The sequence below is a fragment of the Dama dama genome, chromosome 5 (assembly GCF_033118175.1).
Source record: "Dama dama isolate Ldn47 chromosome 5, ASM3311817v1, whole genome shotgun sequence".
NCBI classification, from domain to species: Eukaryota; Metazoa; Chordata; class Mammalia; order Artiodactyla; family Cervidae; genus Dama; species Dama dama.
The window spans coordinates 126,909,547-126,926,754 of record NC_083685.1 but is presented as its reverse complement, the minus strand read 5'-3'; the positions used below and the strand labels follow the sequence as shown (position 1 = coordinate 126,926,754).

General features: G+C 58.8%; 1 protein-coding gene across 2 annotated transcripts in view; it reads right to left on the bottom strand.

Annotated features, from left to right (window-relative positions):
* SDK2 (sidekick cell adhesion molecule 2) overlaps positions 1 to 17,208 on the bottom strand; it is a 262,997-nt gene that overhangs the window by 21,243 nt on the left and 224,546 nt on the right. For both annotated transcript variants that reach the window (XM_061144959.1, XM_061144961.1), the window contains 4 exons: positions 10,819 to 11,005; positions 7,898 to 8,035; positions 4,989 to 5,150; positions 2,237 to 2,362 (listed from right to left, as the gene is read on the bottom strand). In XM_061144959.1, coding sequence (XP_061000942.1) covers positions 2,237 to 2,362; positions 4,989 to 5,150; positions 7,898 to 8,035; positions 10,819 to 11,005 — 613 coding nt within the window. The remainder of the gene's footprint in view (positions 1 to 2,236; positions 2,363 to 4,988; positions 5,151 to 7,897; positions 8,036 to 10,818; positions 11,006 to 17,208) is intronic.

Below are 17,208 nucleotides of genomic sequence, written 5' to 3'. Positions count from 1 at the left end.
CCTCTTTTCAATTAAAATCTCTGTAAAATACTGAAAAATGTATCATAAGTAGAAAACTTTTTAACACTCAATCCAACGCCACCATCCAGCAAAGGAGCCTCACCATCCAGCACTTCATGCAGAAGAAATCTATAGGTTCATTTCCCACGACAGTAAAAAGTGCTGGCCAGCAGGCCTTTAAGAGGCTGCCTGATATTCTATCATGAGACCCAGGTGGCTTAGATGGTAAAGAATCCGCTTGCAATGCAGGAGGCCTGGGTTTTTTCCTTGGGCTGGGAAGATCCTCTGGAGAAGGGCACAGCAACCCACTCCAGTATTCTTGTCTGGAGAATCCCAGGGACAGAGGAGCCTGGCGGGCTACTGTCCGTGGGGTCGCAGAGAGTCGGCACGACTGACCGACTGAGCACAATGTTCTATCATAAAGGTACGCCCTCCTTTATTTGGGCTTCCCTTGTGGCTCAGACAGTAAAGAATCTGCAGCAGTGCAGGAGACCAAAGTTCGATCCCTGGGTGTGAAAGATCCCCTGGAGAAGGAAATGGCAACCCACTCCAGTATCCTTGCCTGGAGAATCCCATGGACAGAGGAGCCGGATGGGCTACCGTTCTTGGGGTCGTAGAGTCGGACATGACTGAGCAACTAACACTTTCACTTAGCCAGGCCCCTATTTTTCTGCTTCCTTTCCACAAGAGCCACACAGGGTAGTGCTCCTGCCCGCGGTCTGCCCCTCTTTGATCCCCCCACGCAGGAACAAATGGTGTGGCCAGACCGCAAGCTCTGGAACGAAACGCTGTGGCTCTGGCCTGCAGTCCCGGGACTCAGCTGATGTGCAGGGCGGGTCCCATGGGCCCCAAACATCAGGTGGGTCCCTCCCTGCTCTGCAGGACTTGGCTTCTCAGGTCTAGTTGGTTCTGCCCAAACCCAGCACAGCAGTGCAGGGAGAACCGGGGATGAGGGTGATTTCATCCTCAGAATGAGGAATCTGCACCCCCAGCCTTCAGGGGGTCCTGGCCTGATCCTTTCTCTTACGCTCTGCCCTTGACCGCAACTACGTGGACCAAGTCACGGCCCCCAAACCCAGAACACCAGGTCCCATGCTGGGCCTCCCAGGGAACGCTGGAAAATCCACAGGGCTGAAGTCCTGGGCCAACATTCCACAGCCTGGCACCCCGGCAGGCCAACTTGGATGGAAAAAACAGGCTCCAGGCCCTGGATGGGAGAAGCAGGAGGTGGTCTCCCGGCCAAGTCAGCAGCCGGCCCTGGAGGGCCAGGGAGGGACCATCTGGAGTGCGGAGGGAGCCAAGGCTGCCTATATGTTCCGGCTACACGTTGGATCTGAGCTGCTGGACATGATATCTAATAATATAATAGCTGTTTACATGATATTTGCAACTGTGATTATTAGCCCAAGATTAAGGCAATGACCAGGTGGTGGTGGCTTTCTGGAACTGCTGGAGTGAATTATGTGCTATCGAGATGATTAGCGCTCAGCCACCCTGCGGTACTAACCATGTCGCTGGGATGTGCCAAAGGCCCCATTAGAAGTATTAGCTCCTAAGATGCCAGCTTCCCGATTAGTCTTTGCTGCTTGTGCTGGAGCAACACAGCCTTTTCTTTTTTCCTTTCTTTCTCAACTTGGGTTACCTAATCACGCATCCATGGAACATGGAGAACAAGCCTCCAGCCTGCACTAACTCTGGCACCTCTGATGAATCGGGAACCTAGCAATGGAGGGAGCTGGCTGAGGCTGGGAGCTCCTGGGGGGAAGAGGAGCCCGAGAGGCTGCCTCGGGGGCCACTGGAACCCGTCAGTGACTTATCAGCCGCTCGTCTCCTGATGGCTTCAGAGGTTCTCGTGATTCGATTTCAGGCTTGAGAGGAGAGCCCGGGACGTGACAGGAACCGTGGTGAGAGCCGGAATGCAGCGATGGCCTCAAAGAGGCACTGGTTCTCCAGGGGATGGCCGGCCAGCCTCTTCGTGGGACTTTGGGTCGCGTGGAGGCAGTGGGCGTTTAGCCAACAGGAGCCCAGGCCTTTGTTCCTCTGGCTTCTTGGATGACCCCCCCGACCTTAGCTGGTCCTCACCTGGCGATAAGCCCTGTTCTCCAGGGTGTTCCTTAACTAAGGGTGCGAGTCTCGTGTCCCACTCACCGCAGGGACCCCCCTCGCTGCCCCCTGGCAGAGCACAAGCGCCGTGTCACGCGATGACCCCCAGCCGGCTCAGCCCGGGCGGACGTACCTGAAGGCCGGGCCTCGAGGACGTAGCGGGTGATGGGCCCTTTGCCGGGGTCTCCGCTGGACCAGTGAATGGCAATGGCTGAGCTGTACCGCACGATGATGGGCACTCCGGGCGGGCCGGGGGCACCTGCATACACACACACGGTGGGCGAGGGGATGCCCCAGAGTGGGGCCAGGCGCCCCCGCCCGTCTCCCTGAGCTCCAGCAGGAGGACCCGAGCGCAAAACCCCGGCCAGGGTCTCCGGAACCCCTCCACGCGCCGCGCCCCCAAGGAGCGTGTCCTGGCCAGTCCCGCAGGACCTGACTTATTCTCCGCCGGGCCACCTGCAGCCCTCGCCTTCCAGGAGAGGTGTGTGGGGTGATGCCTCAAAGGCCCCCAGCTGCACTCGCTCTAAGAACAAGGCCAGAGAGGAGGCCGGGGCCGTGGGAGGATCCAGGGCCCCTGCCACCACGAGGAGGGAGAAAGGACCCAGCCCTGCTCTGGGACGGGCTCTCCTGGGGTGACAGATGCCTCAGGGGCCACCGGGGGTGCTGGCCCCAAGGCCCAGAGCAGGAGGGAGGAGCCTGCTCTGTCCACAGAGGCCTGTGCCCCTTCCTCTCTGAGGGGCCCTGCCATGCCGGCTCCCACGGGCCCCCAGGGCTGCTGCCTGCTGGTCCCCGTGCGCCTGGAGCCCCGCCTCCCAGGGCCTGGACACAGCAGGTGCTTCCCCCATGCCTGCGGGACAAGGGCGGGAACCAGACAGTGGGGTGTGGGCGGCAGGCTGGCCCCACGGCCCCTGTGGACGCCTCGGGGGAAGGAACTGGGAGCCCAGCTTCAGACTGAAGCGCCTCCAGGCCCTGGGGGAGGTGGCCGGCCAGACAGCAGGCCAGGGATTCACCTCCTGAGCCTGGCACCCAGCCCCATGACCTCGGAGGGCCTCACAGCGTGCCTTCCTTCCTTCCTCCCTCCCTTCCCGCACCAGCATCCTGCCCACAGCTGCCCACAGCCCGGGGCAAAGGCGGCGAGGGCGGCTGTGTGGGATGCTGCCCGAGGCGGGTGTGAGCGGTGGGGTCTCATTCCCTCCAGGACAGCACCTCCAGACTAGACGCTTCCAGCCCGGAGGGCTGGCCTGGAGGGAAGAGGGCGCTGCCGCACGTCCACTGACCCCTCCTCCAGCGGGCGCAGTGCTGCGCTGTCTCAGAGCCCCTCCCCCCTCCTCCGCACTTCCTCCCCGCCCCCCAAACCCCGACACTTCAGGCTCAGGTTAGAACACCGTGTCCTCCAGGCCGGCCTCTCCAGGCCCCCCCGCCCCTGCTCTGTCCCCCTGGTCCCCCGCCAGCTCCCTTCCTGCTTTTGTTTCCCTGGGAAGCAGCTCAGGTGAGAGGCGCCTCCCGGGGAGGGGCTGGGGGCAGGTGGAGGGCAGGGGGCCGGGCAGCTCCCTGGCAAGCCGCCCGCTGCGGGCTGCAGGCTGTGTTCCAACCCCGGGAGCCCTGGGAGCCAGCCTGCCCTTCTTCAGAACCAGAGGCGGGGACGAGAAGGCGCCCAGAAAGAGACAGTGAAGGGTGGCCACCTGAAACCCGCACCTGCTGGGCAGCAGAGGCTGCCCGGCCAGGTCAGCGTGCCTCCCAGCTTCGGGAGGTGGGCAGGGAGGATGGAGAGGGGGCTTTCAGGGGGAGTCTGGGGGAGCTGTCTATGGTCTCTGCGGGGGCAGGGGGGGCAGGAATGCAGAGAGTCTGAGAGGCGGCTTCTACATCAGGAGGGGACATCCTGCATGAAAGAGGCCCTGGGGGGCTAAGCCTCAACCTCAAGGCACCCTGAAGAGTTCCCCCAGCCTGAGGACGACCCCAGGGAGGGTCACGAAGCCCAGACTAAGCTACTCTTTCCTCCCTGGTCCCCAGGGCTCCCCATCACCCCGGGCCCAGTGCACAGGACCTGTCATCGCCTGGCTCCTTTCTTACCCCCCTAACACTGCCCCTCTGTCCCTTCTGTCTAGGGGGCAGCGGCCGGCACGCCTCCCTGGACCTGGTCCCACGCCTGAAGACCCCCCAGAGCCCTGGTTCTCACAGCAGGTACCAGAGAGACACTTGGGCTCTTTTGTTCAAATGCACATTCCCAGGGATGCTCAGGGATGCTGACTCCCTGGGCCCCAGGAATCAGCGTTATCACGAGAACCCCGGGGGTTCTGACATCACTGTCCCTTTGAGAAACGCTCTGATGGCACTGGTGACCCTCGCCGCCCGGCTGGCCCTCCCTCACAGCTGGCCACCCCACCCCTCCTCTGCCCCAGCCCCCGTCAGAATCCTAGGGAACGCTGGTCTCTTTTCCCACGCATCCATCTAAATGACCCCATGAGGTCTTCTGGAATTGCCGCCTTTGTTTATTTCATTTTTATATTAAAAAAATTATTCTTAATAATTTATATGGCTTCACTGCGTCTTAGTTGTGGCAGGCAGGATCTTTGATCTTAGCTGCGGCATGTTAACCCTCAGGTGGGGCCTGTGAGATCTAGTTCCCTGACCAGGGATGGAACCCCTTGCGTTGGGAGCGAGGAGTCTTAGCTGCTGGACCATTAGGGATGCCCCCCGCTTTAAGTGCCCCTCTTCTCCTGCCCGATCCTTCCCCCCAGGCCCACCCCACAGTGCTGCCTTGAAGTCCTCGTGGGCCCGAGAGCTCCATCAGAGACCCTGTCTTACTCAACTCTGCACCCTCAGGCATGCTCTGGACACCCCCTTCCGACCTGGGGGGCCCCCACGCCCACCCAAGGCTCCCCTACCTTCTCCAGGACCCGTGGTGACGTTGGCTTCGATCTCGGGCCCGTAAGTGAAGGTCTTGGCTCTGATGCGGAACCTGTAGGTCATCCCCTCTGCCAGGTCCTTCACCTTCAGCCACAGGGGGCTGCTGCCCTTCACGTCCACCGTCACGATCTTACTGACCCCTGGGGGGGAAGCACGTGGCGTGTGAGGGCCACAGGCCCTGGCGGGGGAGGCCGTCAGGGGAGGGAATGGTCAGCACTGGCCAGGGGCCGCACCCCCTGGAGTCAGACTGGGACCAGCACCCTTGACCACATGGAGTGTTTCCAAGACCGTTCTCAGAACAGAGTCTGGTGGGCTGTCCTCAAGAATATGTACGTTCATGCTGCCTGCCTGTCTGTGCAGTGAAAAACCACAGCGCCCTTTAGCATCTGGAGGGAAAAATCAACTCACATCTCGTTTCATTTAACCATCGTACCTCAAACACTGGTCCCCTACATCCCATCCCATAGAAATCACATCCCAAGGACCATCTTTCAGGAAGTGCTTCTGTAAAGACGCCACCATCCGGAGTTGGAGGGGACACATGCGTGGCTGCACCCACAGCCCAGGACAACCTCCAATCCCGCCCAGCTCCCTCCCTCCTCAGTGCCAGCGTGACCTCCATCAGCTGCACCCACCAGGCTCTTTAGCGCCAAAGGCACCCCAAATCTTAGCTACTAGAGGGGAGTCTGGGACCATCTCCAGGAGGTGAGAGTTTATGCTCTGTGCATAAACCCACGTCAAAGTCCCCCTGACAACCAGCCTCTCTGGGACCCGATTTCATCTCCCACATGCACGGAGGAGCTGGTCACCCCTGGGAGACAGACTTTGCAGCCAGCAGGCTGGGCTCAGAGCGCAGGGCTGGCCCCGGGTTCTCCAGGCACATCTCCTGCCCTAGCTTCACTTTGCGCTAACGAGTGAGGGTATCAACAGCGTCTTAGGCAGGTGCTACGAGGTGGAAGAAAGTAACCGAGCACCTGGCTGGGGGCGGGGAACGCAGTCCTGATGGACAGATTGGTGGGTGCTCCGGGGGGGCTTCCCGAAGGGGTCACAGGCCTGTGAGGTCACGGGGTGGATGTGCCCTGAGACCTGGGTCAGCAGCCCTGGGTACAGGCCCCTTGACTTTCTGGAGCAAACCCCTCACTGGCCTGGGTCTTGGTCTTCCCCACAGGGAGCCAGGGGTGCTGCGTCCTTGTTCCCTGCATCCTAGTGAGGCCTGTTTGCTGCCGACCAGAGCCCAGGGCAGAGGCGGGAGCGGGGCGCAGGCGTGCTGCTGGCCCAGCTGGGCACCGTCTTGCCAGCCCAGGCTTGAAGTTCCCGTTAGTGGGCTGTCAAGGGTGGATGGGAGGTCTGGAAGGACTCGGAGGCACCACGTGGTCCAGATGCCGCTGGGCTGAGTGACAAGTAGGTGAAGGGGGCGCACTTCTCCGGGCGTGGACCCCCTGAGACACAGCTCCGAGAGGGGTCTAGCCCCCATGACCTCTGTCCTCTCCTTCCTTCCGTGGGAGGGACGGCTCCTTTCCTGGGTCCCGCACCTGACCACCCCTCCTCCTGGGGTCCTCCAGGCCCCGGGGAGCTGCTGGCACACAGGTGGGGTGGGAAGACTGAGGGCCGGTGTTCCCTGGGCTGACCCAGAAGGGCTCAGCTCCGGGGCTCAGCCTTGTTCTGGTCGGGCTCTGTGGTCTGCGAGGGGTGGCCGGCCATACCCCCGAGGCCTCGCTGGGCCCTGGACCTGGGCACAGGCCTCCCGGGGCACAGTCTCCTTCCTGCCTTTCTGACTCAGTAGCAGTGATTTCAGCTGTGGTGGGGCAGCCCCTGGGGGGCCTGGGACGTGGACAGGGTCCTGTCCAGGGCCTGGAGGGAGGACTAGGGCAGGGGCTGCGGGGAGAGCTCTGAGCATCACTCACAGGACCAGGGCTCAGGGCAGCAGAGGGCAACCTGCAGAGCCAGGGGCTGGAGCTTAGGCTCCCAGAGGGCAGCGGGGTGCAGTGACCCCCAGGCTTCTGCATCTGACTGGGGAGAGGCTCCAGGGCCTTGATCAGAGTCTCAGAGGGGTTCCTGACCCCATGAAAGGCAAAGAACTAACTCAGGGTAAGATGAGTCCCTAAGGCCGGGGGGGACACGTAGGATGGAACCTTGGGGGAGGGTCCATCTTTATTTTTATTCTTTTTTTTTGAAAATTTTTATCCTTTAAAAAATATATTTATTTATTGGGCTGTGGGCTGTGATTCATTTGAAAAGACCCTGATGCTGGGAAAGATTGAAGGCGGGAGAAGAAGGGGACGACAGAGGATGAGATGGTTGGATGGCATCACTGACTCAATGGACATAAGTTTGAGTAAGCTCCGGGAGCTGGTGATGGACAGGGAGGCCTGGCGTGCTGCAGTCCATGGGGTCGCAAAGAGTCTGACTGAACTGACAGTTCTTCGTTGTGGCATGCGGAATCTTTAAATTGCCGCAAGTGGCCTCTTAGTTTCGGCGTGTGGGATCTAGTTCCCCGACCGGGGACTGAGCCCATGGCCCCTGCACTGGGAGTCTTAACTGCTGGCCCCTAGGGGAGGCCCCGGGTCCGTCTCTGTGATCCATCTCGGGGTGCGGTGTTTTGCCCAGGTGTTCTTTCTTCTTCCCCATTTCTATCTGCTGACGGGGGAGAACATACTTAAAAATTCTCTCCGAGGACTCAGGAGGCCAGGGCTGCTGTTCCAGTTTGCCCTCAACTTGCCGCTGTTTGACCTTGGCCCCGCCCCTGCCCTGCCCGGGACTCAGTCTCCGGTTTATATGGTTTATACGTGGGGAGAGGCTCATCGCTTGGACTCTGCGTAGGGACGATGGAGGGGAACCGTGCAGAGGGCAGGTTTGGGGAGCCCCGCTGGAAGGGGGCCCCACTCACCATCCACAGGGGTGCAGGGCTCATAGACCAGCCGGTAGCCCTCCAGGACGCCGTTGGGGAACTCCGGGGCCCCCCAGGACACGTTCACGGAGGTGGTGGTCAGCTCGCTGAACCTGACAGAGCTGGGAGCGCTGGGGGCTGGAGGGAGAGAGCAGAGGGGCTTTGTTTTCTCCCTTCTGGAAGTTCAAAGCCCTGGGTTTGGTTCCGAGGAACCAGCAGGGGCGTGAGGGTCCCTGGACAGACAAGAAAGCGGTTTGAAGCAACAGAGGGCGGGAGGGGTCGCTAGAGGCAGCGGGTCCCTCCCCTCCCTCGCTGACATCCTTAGCACTCTCCCCAACGTCAGGGTCCAAGTACTGGGAGAAAGGAGGATTTTGTTTTCAGAAAGTGGGAGAACTCAGGCTTCCTCCCGCCAATGGGCCCTGAAAGCAGAGCCCCTGGGGTCACTGCGGCGGAGGTGGGGGTGTCAGGTCATGTCCTGGCTTCCCTGGGCGGGGGCAGGGCGGGTGCCTGGGCCTGAGCATCAGGTGGGCATTAGACAACCAGCCCTGCCATGGACAGGGCCTCTCTCTTGTCCCGAGGCCCCAGGGATTACTGCCAAGAGAGACCACGCTGGCTGAAGCAGCCGGAGCCAGGACCTGTCAACTATCTGGAAGAAGATGTTTTCTTGGCCTGAGAACCCGACCCTGAGACCATAGGAGGAGAGAGGCCTGAGGAGGAGGGCAGAGAGGAAGCGAGGGAAGCGTCCGGCCTGCAGCATCCCGAGCTGGCTCCGGCAGGAGGACGGCCAGGCTATTATTGTCCAGTGCCGCCTCCCCACCGAGCCGAGGCTGATCCGGGCCGGCTTCCTCTTGGGCCCCGGGAGGCAGCGTCAGTGAGCAGTCTGTGAAGGGGGGAGGTCAGGTCTGCAGGCCCTTCCTGCCTCCGCTCTGTGACAGGGACGTGAGGCGGAACACTCCGTTCCGGTGACGGAAGCATCCAGGCTCCCGGGGGTCCGCATCCGGCCAATGACACTGACAGAGTGTGGCAGGGACAGGCAGACAGACCCCCGGGAGCCAGGCGGAGGAAGGCGTGTCCCCGGAGCCAGAGCCAGTCCCCGAGGAGGACAATACTTGGGAACGGACTCCACAGGGTCTCGCTGTCTCTTTAGGAGAAAGATGATGGACAGGAGGGGGAGCAGCAGCTTGAGAAAGAGGCGAGGTTAGGACCACAGGCTTGTATTCAAATCCACGAGGAGGAAGCTCCACCACAGGCAAAGGAGGGGACTGAAGCAGTGAAGGCAGCCCAGGACAAGCTCAGATATCTGGGGCTCCAGCCTCTGCTCCCCGAACTGACCAGCGGGGGGACTGTGGGGGAGACGCCTCACTTCCCAAGCCGCCTGTGCTCATCGTGAAACGGGCCCATCCGGTGGCTTCTGGCAAGATCAAGTGCACACTAGTGCCCGAGAAGGTGTATGAGCGTGTGTTCATGCTAAGTCGCTTTAGCTGTGTGACCCCGTGGACTGTAGCCCGCCAGGCTCCTCTGTCCATGGGGTTCTCCAGGCAAGAAAGTTGGAGTGGGCTGCTGTGCCCTCCCTCCAGGGGATCTTCCCTACCCAGGGATGGAACCCGAGTCTCTTAGGTCTGCTGCATTGGCAGGTGGGCTCTTTACCACCAGTGCCCCCTGGGAACAGCAGCGCGAGCGGCAGTGATGCCGTCTGGAGGGGTGCCCTCCCCGTGTGGGCTGCAGGCCTCGCACCCCGCCCGCTCCTCCCCTGCGTGACCTGCAGCCTCCTAACGGACCACCCTGCCTCCTCTGGCCGCCCCATCAGCCTGTCCTCTGTTCAGCAGCCAGAGCCATCTTTCAAAAACATAAGCCAGATCCTATAGCCCAGCTGCTTATCCCCACCAACGGCTCCCCATCACGCTTAGAATTAATGCCGGACTTCCTTCCGAGGCCCCCAGACCCGCTACCCCCTGACTCTCACTCCCGTTCTCTCAAGCCACCTGGCCCACTCTCTGGTCTCTCAGCCCCTCCAGCCTCCAGGCCTTGGCACCTGCTGGTCCCTGGGTCCGGAACCCCCCCACTCCCCACCTCCAGGACTTCCCGTGACCGGCCTCGTCTTCCCACTGAAATCGCAGCCCGGATGTCAGCCGCTCAGCCAGGCCTCTGCAGGCCAACCTCTCTGAAGCCATCTGCCCACCCACTGCCTCCATCCTGAGACCACTCACACCCCCTGCCACCCGAGGTTAATTCCTCTAGATGCTTGTTTACCAGCCGACTGCCCCCCTAGGAGGGGGCCTGGTCAGTTTCCTTCACTGTTGTATTCCCCGCATCTAGCACAGTGCAGGCCCAGAGAAGGTGCTCGGTAAGTGAACAGTATATGGTGACATGGTCAGAGCTGGGGAGATAAAAGCAAGTCGGGTGGGAACAAGGCAGGGAGCAGAACGGGGCTGGCTAGGCACTGACTGGCTGTCAGCAAGGAGGGCTTCGGTGGGAAGATGAGGGGAGGAAGGGCTAGACGTGGGCCCTGGCCAAGGCTTTCTGGAGATAGGGCCTCTCTTATTCTGCTTTTAAAAAAATGTGTTTACTCGGCTATGCTGCGTCTTAGCTGTACCACTCAGGGTCTTTGATCTTTGTTGGGGCATGCAGAATCTTTAGTTGCAGCACGTGGGATCTAGTTCCCTGACCTGGGATCAAATTCAAGCCCCCTGCATTGGGAGCATGGAGTCATGGCCATGGGACCACCAGGGAAGTCCCAGCGCGTCTCTTCTGGGCACTCACGTCTGGGCCCCTCTGGGTGGGCTGTGCTCCTGCTCTACAGAGGGCATCCCGTGGGGCCTGGGGACCCAGCCCAGATCACTCGGCTGCCTCCTCCCGCCTGTGAGCCCAGGCGTTAGGTGGGCCCCCCTCGCCTCCCCACCCGCCCCTCCAGCCTCCCCCACCTGCTTGCTGGGTCTGGCCCCGGGTAGGGGTGCTCCGCGGCCCGTCCCCCGCCGCGTTGAAGGCTGCCACGCTGACCATGTAGGTGGTGTAGCCTGTCAGGTTCTTGAGCTTGACGCCGTTCTCTGCCAGGAAAAGCGTCTTCACCCGCTCTGTGAGGTTCCGCCGCTGGGCCTCCCAGAAATAGATCTGTGGGCACAGAGGAGGCAGAGTGAGGGAGACCATGACCCGGCTTCCCCCCTGCCCCTGGCTGATCCCAGGGTCTCAGACACATCTCCGCTCAAACCATCCACACGCCCGGACGGCAGGTGTGAGTCACCCAGGAAATAATACCGTTCTTCTTGTTTAGTCGCTCAGTCGTGTCTGACTCTTTGCGACCCCATGGACTGTAGCCCTCCAGGCTCCTCTGTCCATGGGATTCTCCAGGCAAGGATACTGGAGTGGGTTGCCATTTCCTCCTCCAGGGGGTCTTCCCGATCCAGGGATCGAACCCACATCGCCTGCATTGGCAGGCAGGCTTTTTACTGCTGAGCCACCTGGGAAGCCCAGGAAATAGGAGTATTTAAGAGCTGCTCTACAAACACTTCCAGAACCTTCGTTTTCACAGCTAACCCTTCAGTCTCTGCTAGACTGTAAACCCCACGAGGGCACAGAGCCCGAGTCTGTTGATGGCAGGCCCGAAGGATTTAGCACAGCCTGGGCACGTAAGCACTCAGAATAGTCACTGTTGGTATAAACCAGTCCTGTTCTGAGGATCCGGAGGGCAGGGCAGGTAGACTCCACCCCAGCCAAGAGTCAGGTTCAAGGGCCAGCCCACCGGCGTCACCCGGGAGCTTTCGAGGGCTGCAGGGTCCGGGGGAGCTGCTGGCACATGGCAGTTTGCACAGCCCGCGGGAGAGGCGGGCACGCCTGGGCCGACCCCCGGGCACCGCTGACTCGGGCAGGAGACTTCCCTGAGCTGCAGTCCTCTCCTCTGTATAGCGGAGGTCAAGGACACCCACTTCCTAGGACCAACGTGATGGAGAGGAAAGAAGGAAGACTCACAGGCTGCGGGCAGCTTTAGTCCAGGAGCACAGGAGGACCACAGCGCTTACAATTACAGGCAACCCTGGCACGGCTCGGATCTCAAGTGCCCGGGTCTGCTTCTACATGGATTGCTTTCAAAAGATGAGTACAACCGGGTCCGCGGTGGGTTGAATCGGCAGACACAGAACCGCGGATATGGAGAGCTGTCTATGAAACAATCCCCTGCGGATTCCGAGGAAGGCCTCTACTTCTTATTAACCGGGGGTTAGGGCTCACTAGCGGCCAGAGAGGCCGCGCATCCTTCCCTAGTTTCAGAACTCTGCGTCCGGAGCACGTGGAACGCGGGGAGCCCCAGGCCGCGTGGATTAGAGAGCATTTGGCACCACCTGCTGGCCAAAGGCGTTTCTGCATGCTCTTGGAGTCTCAATTTCTCAATTTGCCTGGAGAAAGCTGATGAAAGTGAGAAAAAGCTAATAAAATTGTCCCCACCTGGCATGTGTGAACTGGCAGTTAGGATGCCTCAGTACTATAAAATCTTTGTTTTTTTTTCTAACCCCTTTTTCTTTCTTTTTCCAGTCTTCTGACATGGGTAGACGTGTGGGAGTTGAGATAGTCCCTCATTAAATCACTCGTTCATGGGTTCGCTGTTTGGAAAGAATAAATGAACCCGCTTGGAATGGATTCAAGAGAGATGGGGAAGAGGCAAGGGGCACAGACATTTTGGGGGAGGGTTTATGCTAGAAAGGGGCCAACCAGGAAAAATGGCTGAAGCAAACGTGAGACGTTTGAAAGATGGAACATGTCTGAGAGCAAGAAAAGCGATGATGCAGGAGAGGGGGCATCACGTTCTTGGCACGAGGGAGGGGGGTCCAGGACCCAAGCCACCACGCGTCCATAAATGGGCACCCTCCGCAGGTGGGTGGCACCCTCCGCAGGTGGGTCTCACCCGCGTGTGCTGAATCCAGCAGACTTCTGTTAGATGACGATTCAATGACATTTGTGCAAAGCAGCCCAAGCGGCTGAGCCTTGAGCACCCCAGCAGGTGGCACACAGCCAAGTTGCCGTGCGGGCTGGTGGTGGCCAGGTGTCTGCAAGGAAATGGCTCCTCAGGGGACCCACATCTCTGGCTCCCTTGTGTCTTAAGCACTTAGAATCGCACCTGGCACACCTGCTGGTGATCAATAACTCTCTGCTGATGGATAAACACTGTCTGTTGACGGGAACAGGTGCGGGAATGAATTATAATCACTACTTTCTATCTCTTATTCTCAATTCCATGCCCACTTTTAAAAACTGGAGTATACTTGCTTTACACCATTGTTAGTTTCTGCTGTCCAACCATGCGGATCAGCTACATGTAAACATATATTCCCTCCCTCTCGGAGTTCCCTGCCACTGACCCCTTCCCAACCCTCGAGGTCATCACAGAGCACGGGGTCCCTGCCCCTTCTGGCTTCATCACAGGCACCAGGCTGGACTTCAGCCTCAGTTAAGTCAGGTCCAAGCCCTCACGTCACATAGCTGGCTGTCGCTGGAGGACAGTCACACCTTCAGTGTGACTCAGCGGCCTCGAGTGGTCGGCTACTGTGTTACACTGGTCTGGCCCACCCACTGCAGTATCCCACCTCACGGCTCCACGCATCTCCTCCCCATCCCTGCTCCCAGCTGCGGGCCCTCCACGGATAACCAGAGCCATCATGGGAGAGTCTACACGCTCCCTTCGCCACCTGGACCACCTCCCACCCTGTGTCCCTACCTTCTGCCTCCCTCCTGTGGCTAGGGCCTAACTGCCGGCTCCCTACTGAGGTGACCCCACCTTCCTGCCCTAAATCCCAGCCCCCGTCACCTCCTCCAGGGCATCACCCACCACAGCTTCCTCTCGTTACCGAATCACGAAATTCTTCCTCTTTCCAGAACCGTTCCTATCAGCACACACACACGAGTTATTCCTCCCATCTTAAAACCGCCTCCGTTGACTGTCTTTTTCCAGCCTCTACCCTATTTCATCACTTTTCTCTAAAGCAAAACTCCTCAAAAGGGATGTCAGTACTGGCTGCCTCTCCTCATTCTCTCTCGAACCCACTCCAAGCAGGCACCCCCGCCCCAAACTCTTATCAGAGTCCCCCGTGAACTTGGCCGGTTTAATGTAATCATCCAGGGCTCTGGAAACTCCTGTAAAGCGCCAGGTAAGAAATATTTTAGGCTTTGCAGGCCGCACGGTCTCTGTTGCAGTTATTCAACTCTGCCTGTGACTTGAAAGGAGCCAAAGGTGATCTGTAAACAAGTGGGTGTGGCTGTGTGCCAATAAAACTTTATTTATAAAAACAAGTTGTGGGCCAGATTAGGCCTCTGGGCTGTGGTCTGCCCATCCCTGAATAACTGCCTCTGAGGTTTCTTCTTGTTTGAGCTCTCGGGAGAGTTGGCACATCTGCTTCCTCCCTCCTTCTGAAAACACAGTCTTCATGTGGGTTTTGAGAATTCGATCACTTGCTTTGGTCCTAGGGCTCAGTTTTCAGACATCTGGTGTTTTCTATCTAACCATGTCTAATCTCCAGGCTGTTGGTACCATCTGTATGCTGAAGGCTTTCACCATTTACACCTCCAGCATGGAACTTCTCCCTTGGACTCCGCACCTGTGTGTCCAGCTCCCTTCAGCGTTTCCCCGAGGACATTCAACAAACGTCTCAAACCTTCTCCGGCTCCCCTACCCCCTGCTTCACTTCCTCCTTTTGCCCCGCTCTGTAACTGGAAGCTCCATTACCCAACTGCTTGGAAATCCTTGTTGCTTTTCCTCCTCTCACTTCCCATGTTCAGTTCATCAGCAAATTCTGCTGGCTCTACCCTTCAAATGGAACCGAGAGCAAAAGCTGCTTACAGCTACTGCTTGGTCTAAACCCCCATCACCTGATGATGCCACCACCTCTTCATGGATTCGCATTTGCCCTGATGCAGACTCCCCTCAATGCGGCAGCCAGCACAAGCTTTAAAAACCCAAGTCACCCAGGTCCGTCTTCTGTCCCCAAGGTCCCCATGGCTGTCATTTCATTCAGCGAAAGCTCAGAAGTCTCCAGGTGATGCACTCCGTCATGCTGGGACATGTGGGTCTCTGTGCTGGGCTTTGTACGCGTCAAGCACCCACTGACCCCAGGGCTTTTGCTCGTCAGCCCCCTTGTTCTGGAATATTCTTTCTCAGATCCACGCGATTCACACCCAGTTCACCTTCGTCTTTGTTCACTTGGCAGTTTCTCATTAAGTCCTCTCCCAAAGACCCTATTTAAAGTCTCAAACCTGCCCCGTAACCCTCTTCACTTACCACCAGCTGGAGCTGCTCTTTGCTTTGTATATCACTAGCCTTCCTCTCCTACAGTTTAAGCTCACGCTGTCTCTGAGTTAATCGCAGTATCGGGAACACAGCTGGGCACAAGATAACTACTCAATAAACACGTGTTCCTGAAAGGCTGGCTGCATCGACCTGCCTGCCCCCACACACGTCACAGCTCACCCTGACGTGACCCCTGGCTGGTGGTGTGAACACACAGTTGACGTTAAGGTCGACGAGCATGGATGTTAATGCAGGTCTTGTTATTGTTTAGTCACTAAGTCGTGTATGACTCTTTGCGACCCCGTGAACTGCAGCCCACCAGGTTCCTCTGTCCAGGGGATTCTCCAGGCATGCTTACTGGGGTGGGTTGCCATTTCCATCTCCAGGGGATCTTCCCAATCCAGGAATTGAACCCATGTCTCTTGCATTGGCAGGCAGATTCTTTACCACCAGGGAAGTCCTAATGCAGGTCTGGGAGGTGGCAATTCTCTTTCCCTCATCAGCGTCCACGCTTGGTTGTGACGTTCCCCTGAGCACGTGGACGTTGGCGGGGTGATGGATGGTGCCTGGGCACCCACACATTTCCGGGGATCGTGCATTAACTGGAGGCGTTCACACCTCCCCAGCCTGGTGTCTGCCAAGCTAGAGCAGGCCCCGCCGGGCTCCTTCGTCGTCCCTGGGGAGGCATATGCTAGGGGCGCAATATTTAGTTCTCCCAGCTGGCGCTGCTCAGGAGCGTCATCCATCTTCAGAGCATCCTTGGCGAGACGTCTCTCCTTCTCGCTCCCGCCTTCGTCACCCCACGCAGAGCCAGACTCCTTTATACAGGGTCTCCATAAGCTGTGTGACCCGGCAAGGCCTTTGCGGAAACTCGGTTTCTGCCTGTGCAACCTGGGCAGAACCAGGAAGCTCCCAGGGGCTCCCACCCTCGCCACCTTGCCACTGCACTGGACCGCCCTCTGGAACAACAAACCACCACCAGGAATCAGAGCGGCGCTGGACGCTGGCGTGGGAGCCAGGCTGCAGACATGGCCACAGGCTGAGCGTCCAGCCAAGCAGCCCATCGTTATTGTCACCACTGTGGCCACCTCCTCCAGTGGTTGGTGGTTCATACGGTAAAGAATCTGCCTGCAACGAGGGAGACCTGGGTGCGGAAGATCCCCTGGAGGAGGGCATGGCAACCCGCTCCAGTATTCTTGCCTGGAGAATCCACATGGACAGAGGAGCCTGGAGGGCTATAGTCCATGGGGTCCCAAAGAGTCGGACACGACTGAGCGACTAAGCACATCTCAGAGGCTGTGTGCCCAGCACTTCCTCCCCACCCCCTACAGGGCGAGGACCAGCAGACCTGGAGTTTGCCTCTCTGCTGCCAGTTTTGGTGACCTCATTGAGCCACTAACTTGGGACTCAGTTTCCTCATCTGTGCAGTGGGTACAATCATTATAACCGACCAGCTTTAGCAGGCTTTCAGGAGTCTTAAGTGAAAACTGAAAGCGTTAGTTGCTTAGTCGTGTTCAACTCTTTGTGACTCCGTGGACTCTACCCTGCCAGGGTCCTCTGTCCATGGGATTCTCCAGGCAGGAATAGGCAACCCAAGGGAGTGGGTTGCCATTTCCTTCTCCAGGGGATCTTCCTAACCCAGGGATTGAACCCGGGTCTCCTGCCTTGCAGGCGGATTCTTTACCAGCTGAGCGACCAGGGAAGTTCTAAAGGGCTTAGCAAATACTGGAGACGAATAGAATCCTTTCATAACACACGTCGATGTCTAAAATCTAGAAGTAACTTTAAACAAGAGATTTCCAAGACCTTGTCGGTAGTCCTTTACTAACTGGCCGTTCAGCTAGCCTCTGTACTGTAACTAGAGTTGGCCAAAGAACCACTTCAAGGGGTCTCACGGTGGCTTTGGGAGCTGGTGGGCTGGGCAGGGGTTGGAGAAGCTGCGGGGATGGTACAAGCTGGCGCGTGGCCCGAGCCTCTAGCATCCGAGCGCCGCCCGCCCAGGGATGGCGGGAGGATGGGCAGCGTTTTGCTCCAGCTGCGTGTA